This window comes from Cuculus canorus, chromosome 10, assembly GCF_017976375.1.
Source record: "Cuculus canorus isolate bCucCan1 chromosome 10, bCucCan1.pri, whole genome shotgun sequence".
NCBI lineage: Eukaryota > Metazoa > Chordata > Aves > Cuculiformes > Cuculidae > Cuculus > Cuculus canorus.
In genome coordinates, this window is record NC_071410.1 from 19,066,406 (window position 1) to 19,091,345 (window position 24,940).

Sequence of the window (24,940 nt, forward strand, 5' to 3'; positions counted from 1 at the left end):
AACAACGTAAACATTGTGATTGTATGTAATTATAAAAAACTTTTTGGAAAAGATTACTGTAATTCCAAAAGGGTAATAAATAACTAGAACTGACCGGTGGCTCTTCCTTAAAATGCCTTGAAAGAGATCTTTGCCCTGAAGTTGCTGTTCTTCAGTAAAGTAAAATCTGCAGAATTGTACGGGCTTGCTGTGTTGATACAAAGGCCTTTTGCCTGTGTGCGCTGGTTTAAATATTAGCTTAAACGGTTGTAGCCAACAATGTTGACTGAAAGGTGGCTTTTTATTGTTGACAAAGTTAGTACAGTTAAGAGTTGTGGAAATTCTTTCCTTCCTGAAAGGGCAGCAGCACCAGCAGCTCATATTCTTTAGAACAGAGAAGAAAGAATCTTCATCTCAGTAATTTCTTCTCTTTGGATGATACTCAGCGAGTCCATGTATGTAAATAAATGACTCATTAAAAAAAGAATGCTTGTCATGAAGCAGGGAGTATCTCTCCCAAGTAATCTTTTGTCTCCGATTGTTAAATCAGAATGCAATATTTAAGCCCTACTAAAGATGATTGGAAAGAATCCAGCACACTTGCTATAATGTGAGGCTAAAAAGCTGTAGAATTCCACTAATAAAAAGTGGGGTCAGCTTCTAATAAGTAGCAATGTTTGCTTAATCTGTTTCCAGAGCAGTCTGTGTACAGTGGCTCCCATAGTGCTGGTTAGGTAAATAAAGGGGAATGTTATTGCATTATGTGCTATCATAAGGAATATTGTCCAAGTTCTAGGCCAGCTATTTTTGTTTGAAAGTGTTCATAGCTCTCTCTCTAGGTTGAGCTAACAACCCTGAGTCAGTAGAAGGATGAGCCGGAGTCCAAAACAGCCTGCTGTGCTTCACCGCAGGGTTACCTGTCCGCGTGCACTGGTGGCACAGAGAGGCCGGGGCTAGCAGCGTCTGTTGCAGTTTAACCGCCGTGCTGGCAGGCAGGGCTGGATGTGGACCCGCGTTTCTCGCCTTGAGTGGAGGAGAACAGCAAACTTTGAGCGAACTTCAGGAGGCAGTTGTTTGTAACACCCCAGAGGTGTTGGACTGCTCCAGCTCTGCGGTATCCCATGTGGATTCTTGGAACAGAGTCTTTGTTATCTGCCTAATGTATTTCTGAAAAAATGTTCAGAATTAGTTCATCTTAAACTGATTAGTGATAATTGCATGCAGATCTCTTACAGATTTCAGCGCGGTAGATAAAACTGAACAGAATGATTATTGGATGATAATTTACAATGGACTAGACACTTAAATTTCAACAAGACTTGATGTTTTAGATGTTTATACAAATTCCATGTTGATAGTCCAACAAAGAATGATATTTCTTCTTCTCAGTGTGGTTGGAGAGTCAGTACAAGAGGAACAGATAACTGTGTCTGGAACTTTGGATCAGAACAGTTGAACATGAGAGTTGCTTTAACTTCAGGTTTTGGGTGGGTTTTGGAACAATTTTTTCATACCCAACTGAGATATATATAGAGAGAGGTATGATGGGCAATAATCTAGCAAGCGCCAGAGGTGCTTGGCAAATCATTCGGAGGGGGTGGGGGGTGGGGTGTTTGCCCCTATCCCAAAGGGAATGTAAATAAATGAACTTTATATCCACAAGTTCTGGATATGTAGTTGTTGTGCTTTTAACCCCAGCCAGCCACAAAGAATCACGCAGCCGCTCACTCACTTCACAGTTCTGACTGGGCCGCGGGGTTAGTAGAAGCCTTGGTGTTAACTAACCTGGTGTCTCTCACTAAGTGTGTATCCAGTGTTTGAAGGTTCCACCTCCCATCGCTCACATGTAGTCTTTAACAGTCCGTTGTATCGTTTGATTTATTGTGTTGCCTTATTCATTTTGCTCTACATCTTTTTCTTCTACAGACATGGGCCTAAAAGTCCATTAAAATGGTTAATGGGAAACACCCAGTGCGATGCAATTGCCCACTGCTTGAATGTTGCATCAAACTTAATACTTCACTGGTGCTTCTGGTTAGTTTTCATGAATACTACATGATTGCTATTGTGCAAAACAGTTGTGTAGAATTTAGAATCTGATATTCTGATGGATTTGAAGGTGTGCGAAACCTGAAAATATTTGATGTTAGTGCTTAGGCAGTTGAGTGCAGACAGTTACAAAATCACCAGCTGCATAAACTTACTTGGAATAAACTCGGTAGGATGATCTTGGCTTCTGACACTATTTCTTTTTCCTTTCACGCCCTTTGGGTTCATAATTACATCATCTGAGTATACAGAATTGATCTCTCTGGTGATTATAGATCCATGTTGTGAAAGTTCAGTTTTGCAGTGTTTGGTAATGAAAGACCACATATAAAATTTGCAGTGAATTAAACTGATTAGTCTAAAAAGTAATTTTTCTTGTTTAAGAAATGTTAGGTTCATGGGGAAAAATTGTTGAGGCCATGGCCAGCCACAAGAGAGAGTCTTCCTCCCATCTCCCCATGCTTGTGTCACATATAAAGATGGTAAATGTTGAAAAAATAAAGTCTTAATATAAGCAAATACATTAGTTGAAGAAGACAGATCTTTGTAAACATTTCTTAGTTGGATTTGGACTGTATGCAGTTACAGCAAAATAAGTTGTCACTGGAAAAACCATTACAGCATTTTTTGATTCATTTTATGTCCAAAAAGAAGTGCAATACCAAATAACATGGTACCCTTTATAACACAAACTGTTAATTCCCACATAAAACGTTGGGAACTTTGGATTTAAATGGAAATAACATCTCAGCTATGCATGAAAACAAAGGTGCCCATTTACCAGTGCTTTGGATTTACACACAGAATTCAAAAGCAACTAAAAAGATGCTGGCAATGGAACACCTTTTACGTCATGCCTGCTCCAAGTGCAGGTGCTCTCGACAGAACTATTGTACCTTGGAGACAGGGATGTTTAAACAATCCCTGTAAAGGTGCCTGGTCTCTTTCTGGTTTGGCTTTGGCTTTTTTTTTTTTTGTAGTTCAGCTTTATACGCACCCAACTCCTTGGCACTAGGAATTCTGGTTTCTGGGGTTTTGTCATGCTAGAGTACTCAGTAGCATGGAAATAGGAGCTTGAAGCTGAATGCTTTGGGATATCTCCTTTTCCTCATCATACATGAGCTGAAAATTTTGAAGGCTTCAGGCTCGAGTTCGCCGTGTGATGAACCTTTCATTGTTTGGTTGTTACTCTGAACAAAATTAATGCTCTTAATTGAAGCATCATTAGATTTGCCAGCTGTTTGGTTGCCTGCAGATTCCACCTGCTGACCAGGTGATTTTATCAGCAACAATGTTGTTGACATTGTTAGAGGGAGACGGTACACTCAGAAATAGAATGACTTTTGCATCTCAGCTGGCTTTCCTTCAGCCCAGAAGTGAAGCTCAGTGGTGAGGCGCTGAGGACCACCTTTGTGCTGCCACTGACCTTACAAAGCTGTAAGGTGAACACCTTGCAGAAAGACTGCACTCGCATCAGTACCACCTCTTGAAGCTCTTTGCAGTATGGTGTTAACCACTGAAAGGTTCGCATTTGGGGTTTTATCATGTTAGAAATCTCTTATACCTTCTCTCTTTTCATGTACTAATAAAGCTGCCGATTTCTTGCAGGTGGGTGTACATGGCATTAGAATAGAGTTCATCAACGAAAAAGGATCAAAACGCACCGCCACCTACTTACCGGAGGTTGCAAAGGAGCAAGGTCATTGTTGCACTTTATTTCATATGATCTGGTGGAGAATTTAAGCGTACATATAAATCTCAAATGCAATATTTGACCTTGCACTCATGTCAGATGATGGAGCAATATCTAATTGTAAGAAGACTCTTATATAAAATGCCAATTCCATGCCTGTGTCAGTCGTCTTATAGGGTTCAGTAAACAGCAGCTGTTGTTTAAAGAAGCCATAAATACAGTGTAGCTGTAGGAAAATAAAATACAGAGGGGTGGTGCAGTGCTGTCAGCCAGCTTTACAGTTAAAAGCTGCCAGTTTTCATATAGTTGTTATGCTGTGATATTAGTGAAGTGCAAAAACACTGAGAAGTGATGGGATGTCTGGTCTGTTACCTTAACAGCTGATCGATTCCTAAATTTGCAATGATCAAGTTGATTTTTTTCAATTAGGTACTTTCTGCAAGTGCTTAATTCCTTTTATAAACATTGGCTTCTTGGGTTTTTGATCGATGAAAAGGAATTCCTTTCAATATCATAGTCCAAAGTAATGTTATTAAAGTCCCTTTTAATAGAGGCACAGAGTAAAGTTTGTGAGTTTAAAAAGCTATAGTAGATTTGTTGAATAATGATCTTTTCGACTAAGCTGTGACCACTTACTGTTTTCTTCTTCCAAGCTTGACAGTGTGCAGTGTCTCTTGGTTATGTACATTTGCATTTACACTTTTTTGGGGCTGATTTGGGGTTTTTCTTTTTCCTTTTTATATTTGAGTCATTCTGCTGAGGCACAGGAGGAAACCCTTCCTGAGACTCATCTGTTTCCAAACAGTCACTCAATAGTTCAGAAGCTTTCCCAGATGCATTTTTTGCTTTTGCAATCTAAGACTGGCCAGTTACACAAGTGGGGGTTTGCCAAGACCTTTGGAGATCGCTTATGCATGCATAAAATAAAATTAAAAAAATCAGGAATTGGGCAAGGGTGTGGGTGTTTGAATTTCTATATGGCTTTAGTAAACCACGCTTTGCAATCTGACTCTTCAAAGTACCTAAATCTACCCATTTGTATTTTTTATGTACCCAAAGCTACGCTTTATTTTTAAGGTAACAATGTGATTAATCTAATGGCATCTTTTGGAAGTAAGGTGTCTAACAGCTACTTAAGATATTAGGCTTTTTTAATTCAATAAATAGAGTTCTGAATACCTTGAAGATTTTATTGAGAACAAGGAGTAAACTGTAAAGTTGAGTGATGTTTATGGAGAAGTCTAGTCTCTAAAGTTCGCTGCACATGCACAACTAATAATTCTTTTAAAAATTTTATTTTATTTATTGTTTTTTGTTTATTAAATTATGTTTCATTTTATACAGAAATGAAATTTTTCATCCTGTCATAGCCATTTATATTGCATAAAGTGACCTGAACCTTTCCGGAAAGCTTAATTTTGTATTTCACCCCTAGTCTAGCATAGTGAGTCCACTTAAATATTTCAGCTACAAAAATAAAAGTACTTGTTGCTCATAGAGTGAACTTTGTGTGTGCAGAAAGCCTGTGTGTCCTATTTGCTTCAGCTGTTCTTTACTAGGGAAGAATATTCTGTGTTTATGCAGATTACATCCATTATCAGTAACGCAGCATTCTGTACTGTGTTTTTGCACCATTTTGTCTTAGTGCTGTACATCCTACTAACTTTAACTACTGTAAAATTCAACAGGATGGGACCACATTCAAACCATAGATTCCTTATTGAGGAAAGGAGGCTACAAAGCTCCGATTACTAATGAATTCAGGAAAACAATAAAGTTAACCAGGTATGCATCACGGGATACTACGGATAAGTCCTGGGTTTGTAATACTGGGATGGGTTCATTCCTGGTAAGTGCTTTTTTCAGATGTTCATAGTAAGCTTTGCTATGTGTATTATCAGTGATTCCTTTCTTTTCACAATAGCAGTACGGACTTTTGAGAATATCTGTGCCTTGCACAGGGCTTACTGGCACTCGGCAAGAAAGTAAAGGCAGTGTATGTGAATATCGGGGTACCTGTGTATTTTGTTTCTTAACTTTCAAAACTCGTAGCAGTGTGTTAGCTCTTGCATTTTACAGTTTGTTCGTGGGCTGTAACTGGACCTTCAGGGGCTGCCGTCCATGAGGATCGCTTGCCCTTAGCAGATGGTGCGCTCCGGTGCTGCTGTGGAGTTCAGGGCAGCCCCTCGGGACAAGAACAGTAATCAGTTCAGTTCTCAAAGCGAGCATTGGCTCCCTCATCTCCTGCGGAGTGCAGGTGCCACTTACCTTATGGGGCTGAGCTGTGCAAACTGGGCACCTGATTTGCCAGTCAGTGTACCAGTTACACTGTGTCAGGTATCCTCAGGAGTGAACACATCAATTTAGTATCTCTGCCACTCTCTCACACAAACGTATTTTGATTTTGCTATTTTAATGTGTTCTTGAGGGCTTCTTAGTCGGTGGGAGCCAAAATATTTTAGAGTTAGCAACAGATACTCTGCATGTAATATTGTAGTTGTATGGTGAAGGGTGGAGGAAATGTATAAGAACGCCTCTAAAACCACATATTTTTGTAAGCTTGCAGTGTAAAACAACTGCTGAACTCTAATTGTCTGTTCCATGCTTGGAGAAATAAGATTTTTTTAAATCCTGCATCATAAGGAAGTATTGATTGTTTGTCCTTTTCAGGGAGGCCACACTGGACATACTATTAATTAATACAACTAACAGAATTAGAATCCTTTGTCCAAAACAGTCACCTTTGCTATCTTTTATCAGCTTTTAGGGACTCAAAAGGATCTCAAGATTAGTTTTAAAATTGTTGTATATATTTCTGTTTCTGTGTCCTGATTTCTTTGGAAATTCTGCCTTCCTCGTGCAGCTAGGTGTAAGCCAGAGTTTACTTCCTTATCCATAATGAAATCCTTTCATTTCAAGCATTTGAAAAGACTTGGATTCTCTTGATTCTTTCTGCTTTTTTATATGACAAAGACCTGAGATTTTGGTTCTTTTCAGCTCCCACATTTGTCGTCTTCATCTACAAATGTTGCTGTTACTTACCAGTAGTTTATATTTAGACTGGATAGAAGGCAAAGCTTTTCTTAGCAAACAAATACATTCATATTAGAGGTGACATATAATTCTATTCTGCTGACACATTGCAAACAGTAGTATCAAAATAGTAACTATTTCCAGTTTTAAAGCCTCATTTTAATAACTTCCTGTTACACAAAGTAAAGAACCTGTGGAAAGAGTGGGCTGAATACTTTTAATTTATTTTTCAAGCCTCTATATTAAAGTAAATGCCCTGTGTGTGAGTAAAGCTTTAAGCTGATCAATACTAGTGTACTGCTAGTGTTCACTTCAGGTTAATACCCGGTGGTTCTGGCTGTGTTTTGAAGAGGAGAGCTGAAAGCAGCATACCAGTTGTAGGGGTCTAAAATGCACGGGAACAGTAACTGCGTTTTCTCTTCCATCTGCTTGAACGAGCAGATGTGATTCTGCTCCAGCTGCCTTTGCCCTGCTTTGACCCACTTGCAACCAGCTTCATTAACTGCCAAGCTTATGGTTTTAGTTTCATAGTGGCAGGAGATTTCATTCACAAACCAGTTTACTCAAGTGCAGAGTGCCGTGTACTATTCACATCAGTTCAGGAGGAGCTGCAGCTAATCTCTCAGCAAATTAACAGGCGGCTGTTTGTTAATTCAGTACATCATTAACAAATGCTGCTGGATCAAATGAGTGTGGGCACCTTTGGTGCTCTGAAATACGTCCACTGATAGTAAAATAGCTGCGAGTGTAAGGTGTCCTGCTCTGTTCTTCTGGCAAAAAGGCAACAGAAATAAATATATTTCCTGCCGTAATTGCTGCAGTTGGTAACTCCACAGAAGTTTAAACTCTTATGTTGGGTTATGAGTCCAAGTGGTTGAGCCATCTGTTGTGGTTTTTTCAGACCTAAAAGAGGAGAGAACAACCAGACCCAACTCCAGAAGAAAAATATGCTAGAAAGGAGAGGTTGACAGTATTTTAAATCGCTGTACCTGGATTCACCAAATCTCACCTGTCAGATCTCTTATGCAAGGTCTTTTGAAGTGAAGTTTGTGGAAACGTGGAATAGTGTTGGTTGTGTGTAAATTTTACACTTCTACAGATAAGTGTAAATGTGGCAATGTGTTCCTTGTTGTCAGACAGTGGTGATGCAAGTATACCCAAAATATTCATTGTTGGGGCCTGCATTCCTCTTTCAGTTACGTATAGCAGGCCCGTGTTATTGCGGGACCTTTCTCCATTGTTTTTCAGTGGTCTTGGGAGTCTGGAGAGGTCCTGGTCAACTGGAAGCTGGTAAATGTTGTCCCATTTTTTAAGAAGGAAGACCCTGGTAATTACAGGCCTGTCAGTCTCACTTCAGTGCCTGATAATATTATGGAGAAGTTTGTTCTCAGAGTTACTGAAAAAGACATGAGAGAACAGTCATTGACCATAACCAGCTCATGAGGGACAAGTCCTGCTTAAGCAACTTAATTTCCTTTTGTGCCAAAGTCACTTATGTGGTTGACCAAGAGAAGCCAGTAGGTGTTGGGCATTTTTATTTCAACAAAGCTTTTAATACTGTCTGTCACAGTGTCCTTCTGGGCAAGATATCCAGCACACAGCCAGATGAGTCCATAACTTGTTGGGTGAGCAGTTGGCTGACAGGTCAGGCTCAAAGGATTAAATATAAATGGGGTGGCATCAGCGTGGTGGCCAGTCACCAGTGGGGTTCCCCAGGGCTCAATTTCAAGGCCAGTGCTCTTAAATGTTTTAATAAATTACCTGGATGCAGGAGTCGTGCACGTTACGTTTGCCGATGGTAAACTCGGAGGAGCTGTGGACTCCCTCAAGGGTAGCATGGCTGTGCAGGAAGGTCTGGATAGAGCAGAGAGCTGGGCAGTCACCAGCCATCTGAAATTCAACGAGTGCAGGATTCTCCACCTGGGATGGGGTAGTCCTGGTTATACACACAAACTGGGGGATGAGATGCTGGAGAGCAACCCTGCAGAAGGAAATCTGCCAGCTTGGGTTGATGGCAAGTTGAATATGAGTCAACAGTGAGCCGTAGTAGCCAAAAGGACCAACTGTGTCCTGCGGTGCAGCAAGCACAGCATTGCCAGCCGGTCGAGGGAGGGGATTGTCCCGCTCTGTGCCACACTGGTGCAGCTCCACCTGTGTGCAGATTTGGGCACCTTGATATAAGAAGGACATCAGACTGTTAGAGTGTGTCCAGAGGATGGTGACCAAGATGGTGAAGGGCCTCCAGGGCTAGACTTCTGAGGACTGGCTGAGATCACTTGGCTTGTTCACTTTGGAGAAGAGAAAGATGAGGGGCGACCTCATCGCAGTCTGCACTGTCCTCAAGGGGTGCAGCAAGGGGTACAGTGGAGCAGGTGGAGCTGATCTCCCCTCTGGTCACCAGTGATAGGACACAAGGAAATGGAATGAGGCTGCATCAGGGGAAGGTCCAATTGGATATTAAGAAAAGGTTCTTCACTGAGAGGGTGGTCTGTCACTGGAGCAGGTTTCTCAGGGAAGTGGTCATGTCACCAAGCCTGTCAGAGCTCAGGGAGCATCTGGACAATGCTCTTAGACACATGGTTTAGTGTTAGACAGTCCTATGAGGAGCAGGGAGTGGGATTCAGTGGTCCTTAAGGGTCCCTTCCAACTTGAGATATTCTACGATTCCGGTCTAAAAAGAATGTCACTCCATTTGATGTGGCTGAGATTACTTAAAAAGCAGAATTTGGCAGATGATTGACAGCAATCTGTAGTGGTTGTTTACAGGTTTTCTCCTAGGTTTTACATAGAGTTGGCTGAAGATATGGGACATTCTCAATAAGTCATCATGGGTTTCTAGTCTCTCTACTTCGAGCAAAATGTAGGCAGCCATTGCTGTTTCCTTAGAATACTTTGTGTGAGCACGTATGTTGGGATTTGTCCTGTGACTCGGGAAGGGCCCTGAAAACCATGGCAGCTCCCTCCTTGCCCTTTTGCAGCTGCATTCAGTCTTATTCCCAACATCAGATGTACAGAGCGGTTAGCGTTAAACACCTCTAGTGCAGTATTTTTAGTGCTACTACTTACAGCTTTGTGGTAACAGTTCTTGAATTCCCTCCTTTGCTCTTCCCTAGGTATCGTAGTGAGAAGATGACGATGAGCTACACAGAGTACCTTGCCCATCGTCAGCATCATCACTTCCAAAATGGTATTGGGCACCCTCTTCCACCATACAACCATTATTCCTGACACTGAGCCGCATGACCAGTCACTGGACCTCTCTGCAGACCTCTTCCCAGGAGACCCTGCCCCTTCTTGGTCTAGCTATCTCTATTACTGTACCATTTTATGATGATAGTTTCCGTTGCCGTGTTGAGGCTGCTTAGCTGGTTAAGCTCATCACGGCAACGGGAGGGAAACCTGCATTGCTACCAAGATCCCATACTTTTTTTATTATTGAGTCACTGCAGATTTTTTTGCAGCATATATATCCCTTGGGTTTTTTACGGAATTTTAAATTTCTACTTCATTAACATTGAATTATATCAATCAAGGCTTTCTGTGACTGTGGATGGAAGGAAGAGTTTAAGGATTACAATTAGGGATGCTTTGCTTAGCAAAAAGGCATTCATGGCTTTTGCATTAATAGATGTGACAGGGAATGAAACATATCCGATTCAGGTATTATACTAGACAATGAGTTGCATTTTCGTAGCGTTCTTACTAATGTTGCGCGTACAATATCTCACCCACACAGGAGAGATTCCACGTAGCGCTGTACGTGATCTTCAGGTCCAGCACACGCAGCCAGAGCGTCAAGGCTGCCGTACTAAATGCTTTTTCGGACGAGGAGAAGCAATTGCACGTACAGTGTGAGGTGATGTTAGTTAGCATGGCTGCATTTTCAGAAGCGAGTGGTCCAAATGATAGGGCGTGACATCATCCAGTAGGCTACCGGATACCTCCAGCCCCCGTCCCGTGTTGGGAATCGAGGGCGATCCACCCCCGTCAAGGCGAGTCACAGTAATGCAACTGTAATGAAACGATGCCTTTCTGATAATCTCGAATTAGGAGTGACGTTTGATCTTGAAAACAGATTGGTGAGTAGCAGATGTCATATTAGGAAGAAAATGGATTTAGATTTTAGTGCCTTTGACTATGACATAACTATATACTTATATATAAAATTCATAGAAAAAAATATAGCAAACACGCCAGACGTTCTAGCAAACGAGACTGAGTCTGCTCTGGCATCGGGTTTGGGGGGATTTTTTTTAAATGAGGTGTTCTTTTTTTTTATAGGAAACGTATTTTGGAAAAGAAAAATCCCTTTTTTGTTCTTTCTTCTGCTCTTGAACTTGTTGAGTTCTATCAAGTCATGAATAGTTTGATAAAGTTAACTATTGTTTAAAAAAAGACTGTTGAGAAAGAGCACAGGACAATTATGCCATAACTTTACATGTTTTCATCTATTACAGGAATAGTACTTAGAGCTGTAAGTACTGTGTAATAATTCTGATACCTCTTGACACAGTAGAAGAAAGAAAACCGATTGGAACTTTTTCCTGCTGTAAAAATAGGATTTAGTAAAAGGTATGCGTGGTGTGTTTGCGAGCCCGGTACATGGAGGGAGTGAGCTCCTTGCTCATGTGCCTGCAGAACTCCCACTAATACCTGCTGTAGTTCCATGTGTGTTCCAGGGGACAATACATGCTGTTTGTTATAGAAAAGACCTTCCTAATATGAGTGAGCGTGCCACAGTAAGCAGAAATTCCACTTATTTTGAATAATGAATGTAAAGATATATATAAAAAAATTCAAATAGATAAAATCAATTAAAATTCAATTGTTAGTAAAAATCAGGCTAATGGCAAAGATGTTTCAATAGGGTTTCAAACCCAGATGTGGATAAATTATGCTCATCCCTTGTATGAGGTTAGCTTTGCCACTTAATTTCTCTGAAGGTTCTTGTAGAAGGTCTTTGGTTTTCCTTCATCCACAGCATTTGATGTCCAAATATTGAGCATTTTCAGTTGTGATGCCTTAATTTATAAAAGCAGAGGGCCTGAAATTTCAGGAGCCAAGAGATGCCGGCCAGAAGCTGCAAAAATGAATAGATGTTTATACAGAGGCTATTTTGGATGATACTGTTGTCTTGTTTCTACTTGGGGAACACTTTTAAACGGATTCATTGTCAAGCGGAAATGGTGAACAAGTGGCTACCTGACAGAGTTGTGTTGGTTGTTTTCTTGCCCTTATAGGGAAACTGAGCACAAACCAAATCATTCTGCTGCAAAAAAAAAAAATAGTCATCGGACCCCCTCGTTAGCCGTCATCTCGTTCCAGCGCGCTCGTGCTGCGCTGTGAGCTCATCGTTAGAAGTTTTTTAAAAAGCTCTATTATATATAAAATATATATGTATTGAAAGGTGCTAATCAACCTCAAGCAGGTCACGTGACTGGTCATGCGGATCTAAAATCATATCAGATTTTTTAAAGAAAAACCTTCGATATATGCAGATGTTATACAGAATTTCTTACCAGTGTAATAATGATATACTGATGAATAAATAATCCTGCGGGCTTTTAAGGACAAGGTCAGCAATACTTCCCACCATGGCTTGGGGGGGAAAAGGATAGTTTTGTCTCCTTTTTGTATACAGCATAATGCACAACGCATTTTTGTCTATCTCGTAGTAGCTGTTGCTTAAAAATATAGTTCAAAGGGTGTTATACAAACCATAAAGGTGTGCTTCTGAAATGAGTCAGTGCCAGACCCTTCCGGCCCAGGGTTTCGTATCACTGATTAAAAAGCTGTTACGGAGTCTGTGGTCAATCCGACTGTGTGATATTCTGTTAAAAAGACTGGACTGCTCAGTCCATCTGCAGTGTTTCTAGGGCACCTACCTCCTCAGCACGCGAGTGCTGAAAACGCTACGGATTGTCTGCGTGCTCGTGGGTCACTCGGACAGAGCGTGCAGCTCACTGTGACGCGCTGGGACAGAACAGGTCTGTGAGCTTAAAGCCTCTCAACAATCACTTGCACAAACGTCGTTTCCCCCCATGGTTACGTTCAGTGCCCTTTTAGAGATATTGTTGGGTGCAAATACAGATCTCGAAATCTTACTTTTTTTGATGTGGGGTACTTTATAAGAAGTTAAGGTACAACCAAGAAACCATTTTCACTGTTTAAGTTGGAATGCTAATTTTATATAAGCGTTACTCAATTTGCCTTATTCCATTAAAGAGATTGTTGGGGGTGAAATTCTTTCGCTCAATGTTCCTAAACCCCCCTGTTCTGTAAACTGAGTGTGACGGCAAAAGTCAGACTCGGCGTGAAACTCTCAGTCAGCCGTGCTTCAAGTGGCCTCCCTCGCGCCTGGACGCTGCAGTGCTGGTGGCAGGGAGGGCGGCCGGCAGCTCAGACCTCAGCTCGCCGTCACCGCGAGGCGGCCCGAGCCCTCTGCACACCTCAGCGTTTGTGTACGGACCTCTTGACTTGTCTTCAAATGTGCGGGTTTATGAAATTGTCGTCTGGAGTAGGTTACATCTCTTCTGTGTGTTAGATCGAACCAAAGACGCCTCCAGCCATGCCCAGATGCTGCTCCTAAAGCCTGCCTTCCCGTCCTTACAAAAGCCCTGCAGGATTAAAATGTGTTAACTTTTTTATTTTTGTACAGTTTCTAACTGATTTTTGCTAGTGATGTTAATTGAATTAAGTTTATTTGGGGAGTCTGAATATCTCCTCTATTGAAATAAACTGGTGACTTTCCTTTTATGTTTAAAAAAAAAACAAAAAAAAAAATGTTAAAAAAAAAAAAAAAGGAGAAACCCGCGTGTGCCTCTCAGATTTAAGGGTTTCCGGTTACATTTATTCTTAAGACCAGCAATGATTCTTTATATACAAAGATATGTTTTCCTCGTTTTTTATTACTGTTAAAGAAAAAATAAAAAATAAAAACCTCTTTCTTTGCTCTGGAGCCAGTGATTGCGCTGGTACAGAAACGCACTGAGAAAACAAACTTTTGTTTGAAACTTTTGTAACAACTTATGACTGTTTTTGTATATCAAAGTTGATTCTTTTCAAGATATTTGGATCTAGTTTCTAAGTTATTTTAGTGTTTTATATGTTACAAAAAAAATTTTACTTTAAACCGTTCACCAGCATTTTGAGTTATCTTTAATGCGACGGTGACGCAGCGGGTGCGGAGCTACCTGGAGTAGCTCGTACGGCCTCCGTCTTTTCCTTCCTTCCTTAGTAACTTGATTGATTACAATAATATCACAGATTACCTGAACCCCCTTCCTTTATGACTAGATCCTCCTTCCTTCCACATTTAATTGCTATTAGTGTGAAGAAACTGTTGAAATGGGCATTTAATATAAGTACGGCTTAAAAAGAGAAAAATGAGGAAAAAGAAAAAAAAAATAGAAGGTTCTCTGTGGGTCTGTGAGATAATGGCTGTGGAAAGATATTGTAGTAGTTCTAACACTATTGTTATTACCTTTTCAATCATTTACCCAATAAAATAAGGAAAAAGAATCACCATTTCTTTTTATGTTTCTCTGCTTAATTGTGTGGCTCGCTCAGTTTTTGTTGTTTAAGCATTTGCAATCAGTGTCGATGTTGAAGGCTAATGATGTGTTTAGGAATATTTTCCTCTGTTAACTGTGCCTTCCCGTTTTTGCCAGCTGCAGGAGCAGATTGGTCTAATTCGGGAGCGGTGACTGCTCCGGTTAAATCGGCACACGGAGCAGCGACAGAACCAACCTGACTATACAACCAGTGTATTTATCAGTACTTTAAACATGGAATTTTGTCCAGCCTTGGGCTCCATCTCCCTTGAGAGGACAAGTGCTTTTTCAGCTTTTTTAAGCAAAGCTTTGTTGCAGAACTGGTTATGCTGGTGGAACCAGTACACTGCCCACGCCAGTTACACTGGTGGAACCAGTACATTGCCTGTGGTATTCGAAGGAGCATTGTTCAACAGAGTAACGTGGCAAAATGTGTATGGAAGAGTAAGTATCCCATAAAATCATCTCAATACACTTCCTTCACACGACTCTTCCAGTAGTAGGGGTGATTTAAAGAACAGCTTTAGGCTTGCTTTGCTACAAGGGATTTTTTTCTCCTGCATATCCCGTCCAGCTTGTGTATAACCTCATGTTGACTAAATGACACGGAAAAAATGATAGTGTAGAGTGTGCAGTGACTCGTTGTGTTTCTGCAAAGTAGGGAAGGAAGAGGCCTTCTCCCCCCAAGCGCGTTCAGCCTTTACACGGTGGGGCCGTTTATAAAGGGTTTTGCTGAAGCAGGCGCAGAGCACAGCAGAGCTCTGGGCGCATTAACAGCTGCAGCTGCCGGCACCGGGCAGTGTCCCTGTCGGAACTGCAGGGAGGGAGCAGAGCTCCTGGCGCGTTGGTCAGTGGGTGAGGAAGCCTCAGCACCCTCTGCGTTGGCCTGTGCCGACACCAGGGAGGTGTTTCCATGGAGAAGGGAAGGAGGAGGCTCCTGTGAAGCAACAAAGCCACAATCCAGCTGACACCACAACAAAGTGCCCAGACAGGTACAACTGGCTGGGAGAACTTTGTTCCCTGAGCCCAATTCTTAGTGCACAGAGAGACATTTCCTACCTAGAACGAGTGATCCTTGGCAGGATAATTCCCCAGACAAAGCAAGAAATTTCCTACATCCCCTGCGATTCAGCTCTGATTTTAGAAGTGGTTTTGTTTCCTTTGACTAAGTCAGTATTAACAGATCTCCTGTCCGCAGAGGCAAACTCTTCGAAAACAAACCAATGAAATCCATGTAGCCTTTACCACTGAAGGCTGGCGCCTCTGTCTCTCTTGCGTTGAAGCCTTGATATACAAGATCAAAAAAAAATATCTGAAGGCAAAACGTGCTGTGGTAAACAGCTTCCACTTTATTTTAGTATTTTGCAGATTTGGTATCATTAGTCTGAATTGGGCAAAACCTACCTAAAACGTGCGCTCCATCGAGATGTACAGCTAAGGAAAACTTCCTGCCCAAAGTTTCACACTCTTCTTGCTACTTTAGCCACCAATGCAGTCACAGTCATGTTTCAGAGGTGGTAATTTGCTTATTTTTACATATATGTCAGTATTAACCACTGAAAGGCTGGCTTACAGTTATAGGGAGATCCAGAGGATAATTAGGAGTGCCTGAAAAAGGAAACTGCTTACGTGGTTCGTCTTAGGTTTCCACGAAGCACTTTATAGGAGACTCTGCTTAAGCTGATAAGCCTTTATATTGTTCTACAGGAATTAGGGTGGGGATTGGTTCTGTTCCCCAGCTGGGGAAAACGTAAAACTTCTACAGTGCATGTGTAGCAATGGATGTGGCTGTATCTCATGTGATGTTTTGCCAGGAACGTTACTTGATGAAATACCTGCACGGCTGAGCTGTACCGGCTCACACCATTACTGCAGTCTATTTAAATGTGGTTTTAACTACAGCCAGAAACATTTCTGAAGTGCATTTAAACTACTCTGCCATCACTTATGGTGTGAGATTGTCAGAGTGCCTTAATTACAGCAGCTTTATGAACAGACTTTTGAGCTGAAAATGTCTGTATGTGTTCTGCCATCTTCTACTACAGTGACACAGAAAAGAAAATTAAAGACACTACCGAAGTTACGGTAAGCACAGCTTAAAGAAAGTGTCCCAACGCTGTAATAGTTTCCTGAGCTCTACGTGAAAGAGATGGACAGGGAATATCTAAACAGTGATAAAAGGATTTCTGTCCTGCAGCGAGGGCTGCCAGCGAGCTCAGGTGACAGGCACAGGTCATACTCAAATGCTTAAAATTGCCCAAAATCCTGGTAATCATCATGCTCACAGAAAATCCAATGTGCACAGCCAGCAACATCTCTCAGTACAGACTGCTTAGCACAGGACAATCCATGCTCTGAGTTACGGATGAGCTAACAGCCCCTTGGTGATGCTGTTAATATTCCAAATTGAAGTGGAAAGTCAATTTTGATTTCTCCATGTAGTTAAAAATTCTTAAGCAAAACAGATTGCCTGGCATGATTAGAATGATAACAAAACTATAGAGTATCCATTAAAATGCATTTATTTCTTTGTTTTAATCCAAAAGGTTTAACAACTATTTGCCCAGTGAGCTGGACTTAGGGCACAACAGCAAAAAAAACCCATGAGACCAAAATACAAAAACAAGTACACAAATTACCCTTTGCTTGTAAATGTTACCTTATAACCAACTTTCAGCACATTAAAAAGTTTACAAAATTTATAACACTCATACAAATTATTCAGAAGTATCTGTGGCAGCTGAGCCTCTCCACAGCCATCCTTGCCTTTGCCATTCCCTTCTGTGCCTGGATAACACCATGTTTCAACTATGTTGGGTAAGGAACTGCAGCCTTCCAGGCGCTGCTTTGTGCTTCCAACCAGCAGCTCCAGCTCTCTGGCACAGTCTGGCTGTGAGTGGTGTGGCCACGCTCGCTGTTCTGCCTGCTGCGTCCTCTGCAGCATCGAGAGAATGACTCAGTAAATGCAGAAATAATATTAAAAAAGTAGAAAATTTACCCTGAAGAAAAATAAAACCATTTTGAAAACAGCTTGGCTTTGACTAAGTTATGCTAAAAACTGCAAGACAGAGTTACGGCAATATCACTTTGAGTACGAGATCACAAAATCAACAGATTTGTTATGAGTCTTGTCACTGTAAAAATGAAAACATCAAAGCTGACCTGTCTGCCTGTAGAAACCTTTGGCCCCTAACAGGGCTGACACGTGCCCTCATCCTGGCTTTTGGCCTTTTCTGAGCTTTGTAAACCATTAGGACTAATTTAATTCCCAAGAATCCAAACTCTAGTGAAAATTGCAACAGTGAGAAAAACAGCACATCTACATTTCCATTAACTACAGAAGCAGAGAAAACAAACACCTGTGGTTTAGCTGCAAGACTTAGAACTTGAAAGTGCAGTATGGGAATGTAACAGTTGCAAAGAGCCATCGCTGAGAGAAAGACACAATCGGACTTTACAAAATGATATCAAATATACAGAAATATCAAAACCCTGATCCTGTCCAGAAACAGAGAGATAAATCAACAATGAGGTACTCTATAATCTGAATTATATGCAAATGACTTCTCCTGTCTCCCACCTTCAGCAAGGCAGGAGGCGGCTTAGAAGCAGCATTTGTCAGGTCCAAAGCTGCTGCATCGAAACAAAGTACAGGGGAGTGTTCATAGACTGTTGCTTTCCATTGATTCATATAAGCATAGCCAAGAGCTGTTCGTTTTCACCCTCCAAAAGAAATAAGATGCAAATTCTTCTTTGGTGCTTAAATAGAAGGAAGTTATGCAAAAGGATAGAGCTCAAACACTGTGCAGAGCGTCCGAGTCCTTGAGAAACAGCCCTGCTGTGTCCTGGGCAGCCGAAGCCTCGGCACAAGGATCTCGCTACTCCCAGGCTGAATCGCCAGGCATTACAGTGGGGGCAGAAATTTTACTAGCTAACTTTTCTGCTTTGGCTACGTAAACACACAGATCAGTAAATAAGTTTACTGAAGTTAACAATGCTTCATTTATGTGTACAGTTGGAGGCCAATTTAGAGTCATTCACTGGCATTGAGAGTAAGCAATTTCATCGCTCCCTTTTTCTGCTGGTAAGTGCCTACAGTACTGAAAATGAGGAGGGCAGAGTTCAGACACCCTGCTACACACCAACTGCCCTTCAGCCCCGGCATCGGCACTCCATGACATTTTTTTCTGGTATCAACAGAAAACAGCAAATCCATCCATGTCAAGGTGAGATTTCACAGTTGGCTTAAGGTCCTGCTGAAAGGAACAGCGTCTGGGGCTGGCTGCGTGGTTCCACGTCCTGCTCTGCCCCTCAGCTACTGCCAATATTTTCCTAGCTATTAGTACTGTGACGAAAGGCTTCGGCCCCTGTGCCCAGACAGAACCAGGACTAACCTCTCAGGCATACACTGCACTGCAGCAATGGAAAAATCTCATTGCCAGGTACTGGCCAACACCTTCAAGTTACCTTGACACAGATTGTGTGCATAATATTCACCGGAGAGAGTGCCAGTTAGCATTCAAGAACAGCAGTATAGTTTTGCTCTTGAGTTCCCAGCAGAAGTAAGCATAAAAAGCAACCAAAGAAACCATCCATATAGCATTAACTGCCTCTAAACTAAATCATTTAGGGAAAAGAAAATACAGCCTCTGCCCCAGAAGAGAATAAAAAACTCCTATGAAGTATTCTGGTTTCCCAGTCAAACAAATATCCTGTGCATCAAAAAAGCTCTACTCAATGCACATTCCAAACAGATACTAGAGACAGTTGAGGAATAAAGGATGTGAAGTTCCACGATACTACCTTCAGAAGTCCCTTCCCTTTGTGCTCCCAATCTGACCTATTCTTCCCCTTCTGTGAAGCTTGTGTCTCAGCTATGCTGGCACAGCTGCTCATGGCACCAGACCACCAACCAAAAGGAAATGCTAACTTTCAAAAGCCTCCATAAACAGAGGGAGGCAATAATTTAACTTCTGGGCCCCGCGTGACAAGAGACATTGAGGGGCTGGAGCACATCCAGAGAAGGGTGATGAAGCTGGGGAAGGGTCTGGAGCACAGGGGTTATGTGGAGCACCTGAGGGATTGGAGTTGTTTAGCCTGGAGAAGAGAAGGCTGAGAGGAGACCTCAATACTCTCTGCAGCTCCTCCAAAGGAGGTTGTAGCAAGGTGGCTGTTTGTCTCTTCTGCCAAGTAACAAGTGACAGGACAAGAGGAAATGGCCTCAAGTTGCACCAGGGAAGGTTTAGGCTGGATATTAGGAAAAAGTCCTTCACAGCAAGGGTTGTCAATCACTGGAACGGCTGCCCAAGGAAGCGGTGGAGTCACTGTCCCTGGAGGGATTTAAAAGATGTGTGGATGTGATGCTTGGGGCCACGGTTTAATGGTGGAGTTGGCAGTGCTAGCTTACGTGCTGGACTTGACCTTAAAGGTCTTTTCCAACCTAAATGATTCTGGTCTAACTCAGCCAGTTTCACTGATGTTGTACAACAAGCCAAGAAGCGACACCTTACCATCAGAGAGGTGACCATTCTACGGCCTTCCCTCCTGCCGGACTCTGGTTGCACCATTCGACTCTTTTAGAGCAGCTCCTATACTTCTACAATCCTTATCAAGTGTAGTAGCTGGTTTACTTCCACTTTTGCTGAATTACCTTGCTCAGTTAACGATTTTAGCAACTAAACTCAGATCTGAGTTCCACAAGCTCCAGAACCTGCCCAGGTAAGGTTGAGGGGGAATACAAGAGTCTCATTGGCTTTGATGATGAGGTCTGCCAGCGTCCTCCATGGTGTGAAATTATGCCTGAAATCTCTAGTGTGACCTGAAAACAACTGGACCAGCATATGGAGAAAAGCCTGAGCGACAGGAACAGACATCTTGTGATACAGAGTGGGAGGGAAGACAGGAACAATTACAGCAGCACTGTTGTCCAAGTCAGTGGTGCAAGTGGTACAGCTACACCAAGAATCCTTCCATCCAAACTGGCCCAGGAGCTTCCCTCGGGTTAGCTGTATCTAGCATCATCACTCCTGCTACTGAATTTTAAGTCCTAAAATCACCAGGTTGGAAAAGACCTCCGAAATCACAGAGCCCAACCATACCTATCAGAAGTCAGTCAGAAAGGCTCACAAATTTTGCACTCTAATCAAACAGCCTGCACGGAGTGAGACACCTGAGCTTAGTTAAATGCTCCTGCAGTCTTAGTTGGCCGAGGCAGGTAATGGTAGCAAAGAGCAGCTCTTTTATACTTGGTTCGAATGCCCTGAAGCACGTGACTATAGATACAAAATGCTGTGATATTAAAAAAAAAAAAACCACCTCATAATTTCATATAACTCAGTCATTTTTCTGGTAGCTACAATATTCTGAACACAAAATAAAGAAATAGGAAAGATTTTTCTTCGTCAAAAGAAGTAATATTAAGAAAATAACAACAATACTAAATAACATTTGTAAAATTTGGCTGAAATCTCTATTTTGTAATACCAAGTATTCCTTCTAAACAAGCCTGAATCCAACATAAGGCATTTTTTGCCAAATTCTTGAGTAAATAAATAAACCACAATACACTTGGCAATAACTCTGGAGAAGGAAGACTTACTGTGTACTTCATTCAGCTGTTCACAGGAGATGAACTGCACTAACAGGGTCACGCTTTCACAGCCAGCACCAGGTGCCTTGGCGCCTCCCAGCAACATCCTGGATTTCATTACTGGAAATACTGGAACTGCTGAGGTCACTAGCAAAAACTTGTGCCACTTGGCAGCTCATTAAGTGGGCTTCCACAAATGGAGTCAGGCCTTCAGTACCAAGGCATTCATTCTTCAAGCAGCAATGTATGCCTAGCGTTGCTGTGGCAGCAGTGAAATTCATAGTTCATAGAATTCTTAATTCATAGAATAGTTTGGGTTGGAAGGGACCTTAAAGCCCATCCTGCCACGGGCAGGGACACCTCCCACCAGATCAGGCTGCCCAAGGCCCCATCCAACCTGACATAGATCAACAACTGACAGCGAACTCTCTACGCTGGGGGTTCTTACCAGGTGTTCCGCTTTCCCAGGCTGAATTCCAATTAAAAACTCAAGGAGCTGCACAGTCTATATAACTAAGACAAGTTATATGGATAGTTTAGGTTATGTCATGTGTTGTCAAGTTGTGAGAGTACAGTATGTTTATTACGTGTATATATATGTGTATACACACACACACAGAGCAAGGCATGGCAGAAAGCCAGAAATCAGTTTGTAAATTAGGATGTGGGATAATATCTTTGATTAAGATGTACTTTTTTTTTTAATTAGAGTGAAAATATTTGAAGTAGCCATTTGCTCCATCTCCAATGAAGATTACCTTTACAATAAAATAAAAGTCAACTAATTCTCATTGTTAACTTTTCCTTCTTGAAGAATAAATGACTGTACCTTAACTTCAGAACATATCTTCAGGGGATCCACAAGGAGGAGGTATGATGGTTTTTTTTATCTTACAAGTCACAGCTTTGACAACACAATGAATCTATAAATTGCAACAAACTTTTGTGCAACAAAATTCCTGCAGCCCTGAAATAAACAGTCTGCACAACAGACTCACAGCTGACTGTCTGGAGGAACATGCTCAAGAGTCCCCATCTTTCTGCCCAATGGTTTCTCCATGGTTTCCAGCCCTGAAAAGTTTGAACAGGTACTCACAGTTTACTGTTTATCATTCTGCTTCTCTACATCCTGTTCTCCAAAAGACAGGAGGATTTAGTCATAGTAGTAAACGGAAACACTTCCTATTCAGCAGAGATTTGATGCTCCTTTTACACCTGTATTATATACCTGCATCTCCAAAGCATCAAGACCTGATGGGACTTACTCAGATGGATATTCACCCACAGCAGCTTACAAATTAAGTAGTCAATTAATAAAAAAACCACATATTTTTGAATGAGTTATTGTTCCCCAACATTTTCAACCAGCTCAAAGAAAATACAGTAGAACCTCACTGTTTTGCACGTAGGACTGGGAGATTAAGTGTACATCATTTCACTGTGACCATTTTGCAACATTCAAGCGCCAAGAGTTAAGCCAGGACGACGCAACTCGAAGATGTGTCCTGTTCACATCAGTGCAGTGGTCCAATTCAGCTCTACATCATATCCTATGATATAAGTGTACCTATATTTAATGGAATATAAGTCAAAACGAGGTAGCACTGCCACTCTTTGCTGGAATGTGGATAGATCTTGGCCTAATTTTAAATGGTGGCTTAGCAAGTTCCTACTGTAATCTACACAAAATGTATAAAACCTTTTCCAGAATAAGGCCACTAATTTTGCCATTGGCAATAGGCAGTGAGAAACAGCAGTTAAAAATTAAAAAAAACTCACTTGATTATAGAAGTGTTTTTGAGGCAATAAACTGTGGGGAGATGTATAAACGCATTGTCCTCTCATCCCTCCTCTTTGTTTTCCAGTATAAGTGTCTCTGCTACCTGTAGGTACTACTCCGTGGGGAGAAATTTCAGTCTATTTTCTTAGCCGGGAGTCTAAGCAAGTCCATGCTACATTTATAAATGGGGACAGCACTGTAAAACAGAAGGATTACAAGCTTCCCATGAGTCATGGTCATGACAGTCTGATGTCCAGATGCCCAGATTCGATACCAAGGCCCATAAAAAGGATCTGAGACAGCTGGGCACAACATGTTGTTCAAGTTCACTTCTGTAACCTGAGAAAGTGAAAACAAATGTATAAATTAACAATTTTTGTGTTGCACTCATTCAGACAACAAAAATGGTAATTTTGAAATTACCACAATAATCAAAAATGTTGAGATGGAAATCCTTTGTTCAACACAAGCAGGGCAGCTTTCAGTAGGCAAGCAAATCCAAATTCAGTTGTACATTTAATAAGTGGATTTATGCAGGTACATAATCAATTTATTAAATACTTTACAAATACTTTAGAGATATAAGATACAAATGCCCATTAAAACAAGCAATTCAAAATTTGCATGCAAATAGTCTTATCCATATACACCTGGACACTGAAAAACTAACCATTTTTTCACTTTGAATGTACTTGCAAGCTATCCATTTATTAACCTGCATTTACTTACCAATCCCAGAATCTGCAAGATGCTAAAATGATATACAAACATAAACCCCGTGGATAAAAGAGCCCACCAGAAATTGCAGAGTGGTTCTGGAGTGTAGATACCTTGAAAAGAAAGGAATACATTAGTATTCGGCTGAATTGCTGTGTCCATCAAACACTATGAATAATCTCTCTTCTCCTCGGTGGATGTTAGGGTATCTGGCTTTAGCTGATAACCTACTCAATACCATCACAGTAATTAATATTCAAGACCCTTCTTTCTTACCTAGAGCATCCTCCTTCTGCTCCGGCAGTTAAATGTACAGTATGTTACCTCATCAAACTTGCCCGTTTTTCAACACCACCAGTGGTTTTTACCTTATTCATTCTTCCTTCTACCACACAGCTACTAAATTATTTTAAAATACAGTAACAGCATACAACGAATCTTCAAAAATCAGGTTATTTATACTTGCTTCTTACAGGGGCTGTGACTTCAGCAAGCACTGAGCTACCCTAGGTAGTCGCAGCTCCTGCACGGCAAATATTAGAGCATCGCCTGATTCCCACATCCTAATTTTATGGCTGTTGAACAACTAATAAAAAGTAGCTTGCACCAATAACGCCCAGGAACAGAGCTACTGTATAAAGCTGTCAATCCATTAATGAGAGATCGTGCTTTTAATAAATGAAAACAGCCATGAAGATATTTTCAGACAGACACTACCAAAAAAACTATAATTAGTAGATATCACAGATACTGTACATTTTTTTTCCCTTCAAATGACATGGCAGATAACATTATTCCTGGGTTCACCTTCTTCTCTCCTCCAGAAACTAGGTTTTGTCAATTTACTGACAAAACACAAGGGCATGTGATCTAGAATATACTGATGAAATCAGATTTAAAAGAAGCAGCCTTATATACAGACCTATTTTTGGAATTAGATATTCAAACGTCATGAGGAGGACAAAAACAGTTTATAAAGTTCTGTAGGGAAAAATATTATTTTCCCTACCATTTTAATAACTTAACCTAGGGACGCAAAAGAAAGATGCACAATGTCGTGTTGCTCAGCTGCTAAAAGAAGTTGCAGTTTGAGATGATTATAAAAATACATTGGCGCTTTTTACCTGCCTTTGTCTGCTCTCTGATGCATTAGATATTATTAAACATCGGAATATGTACCCAGTACCGAGAAAATAGCACATAGCACAGAGTGCAATATTCATATCAGCCTTTGCTAGCTAGCACACACAGTAATTGCCAGGAAGATTCAATAGACTTAAGCAGATACTGTACAAGGCTACTGGGAACTCACACGTGTAGCTTGCCTTAACAGATCTCACCAGACTAAAGCTGTATGAGCACGCCTCTGCATGGTATCATACATAGATAAATGGGAATTACTGCTGTTACTTGCTTCACCACACTACCACATAATGGTATATCCTGTCTCAAATTTAAAATCCTTCAAGGACTGCTTTCTCAATCTGTTGCCCTTTAACAATTCTTTTCCGCATAGTTTTCTTCCATAGTTAGTAGCCATCATTGAC

General features: G+C 41.3%; 2 protein-coding genes across 3 annotated transcripts in view; one reads left to right on the forward strand and one right to left on the reverse strand.

Annotated features, from left to right (window-relative positions):
- AMMECR1 (AMMECR nuclear protein 1) overlaps positions 1-14,282 on the forward strand; it is a 106,367-nt gene extending 92,085 nt beyond the window's left edge. The window contains exons 6-8 of the mRNA XM_054075549.1: positions 3,637-3,727; positions 5,410-5,506; positions 9,868-14,282. Of these exons, the coding sequence (XP_053931524.1) occupies positions 3,637-3,727; positions 5,410-5,506; positions 9,868-9,982 (303 nt within the window). The 3' untranslated portion in view covers positions 9,983-14,282. The remainder of the gene's footprint in view (positions 1-3,636; positions 3,728-5,409; positions 5,507-9,867) is intronic.
- Positions 14,283-16,813: 2,531 nt separating this feature from the next.
- Positions 16,814-24,940, reverse strand: part of TMEM164 (transmembrane protein 164) — a 38,207-nt gene continuing 30,080 nt past the window's right edge. For both annotated transcript variants that reach the window (XM_054075687.1, XM_009559839.2), the window contains 2 exons: positions 23,406-23,506; positions 16,814-23,015 (listed from right to left, as the gene is read on the reverse strand). In XM_054075687.1, coding sequence (XP_053931662.1) covers positions 22,809-23,015; positions 23,406-23,506 — 308 coding nt within the window. In that variant the 3' untranslated portion in view covers positions 16,814-22,808. The remainder of the gene's footprint in view (positions 23,016-23,405; positions 23,507-24,940) is intronic.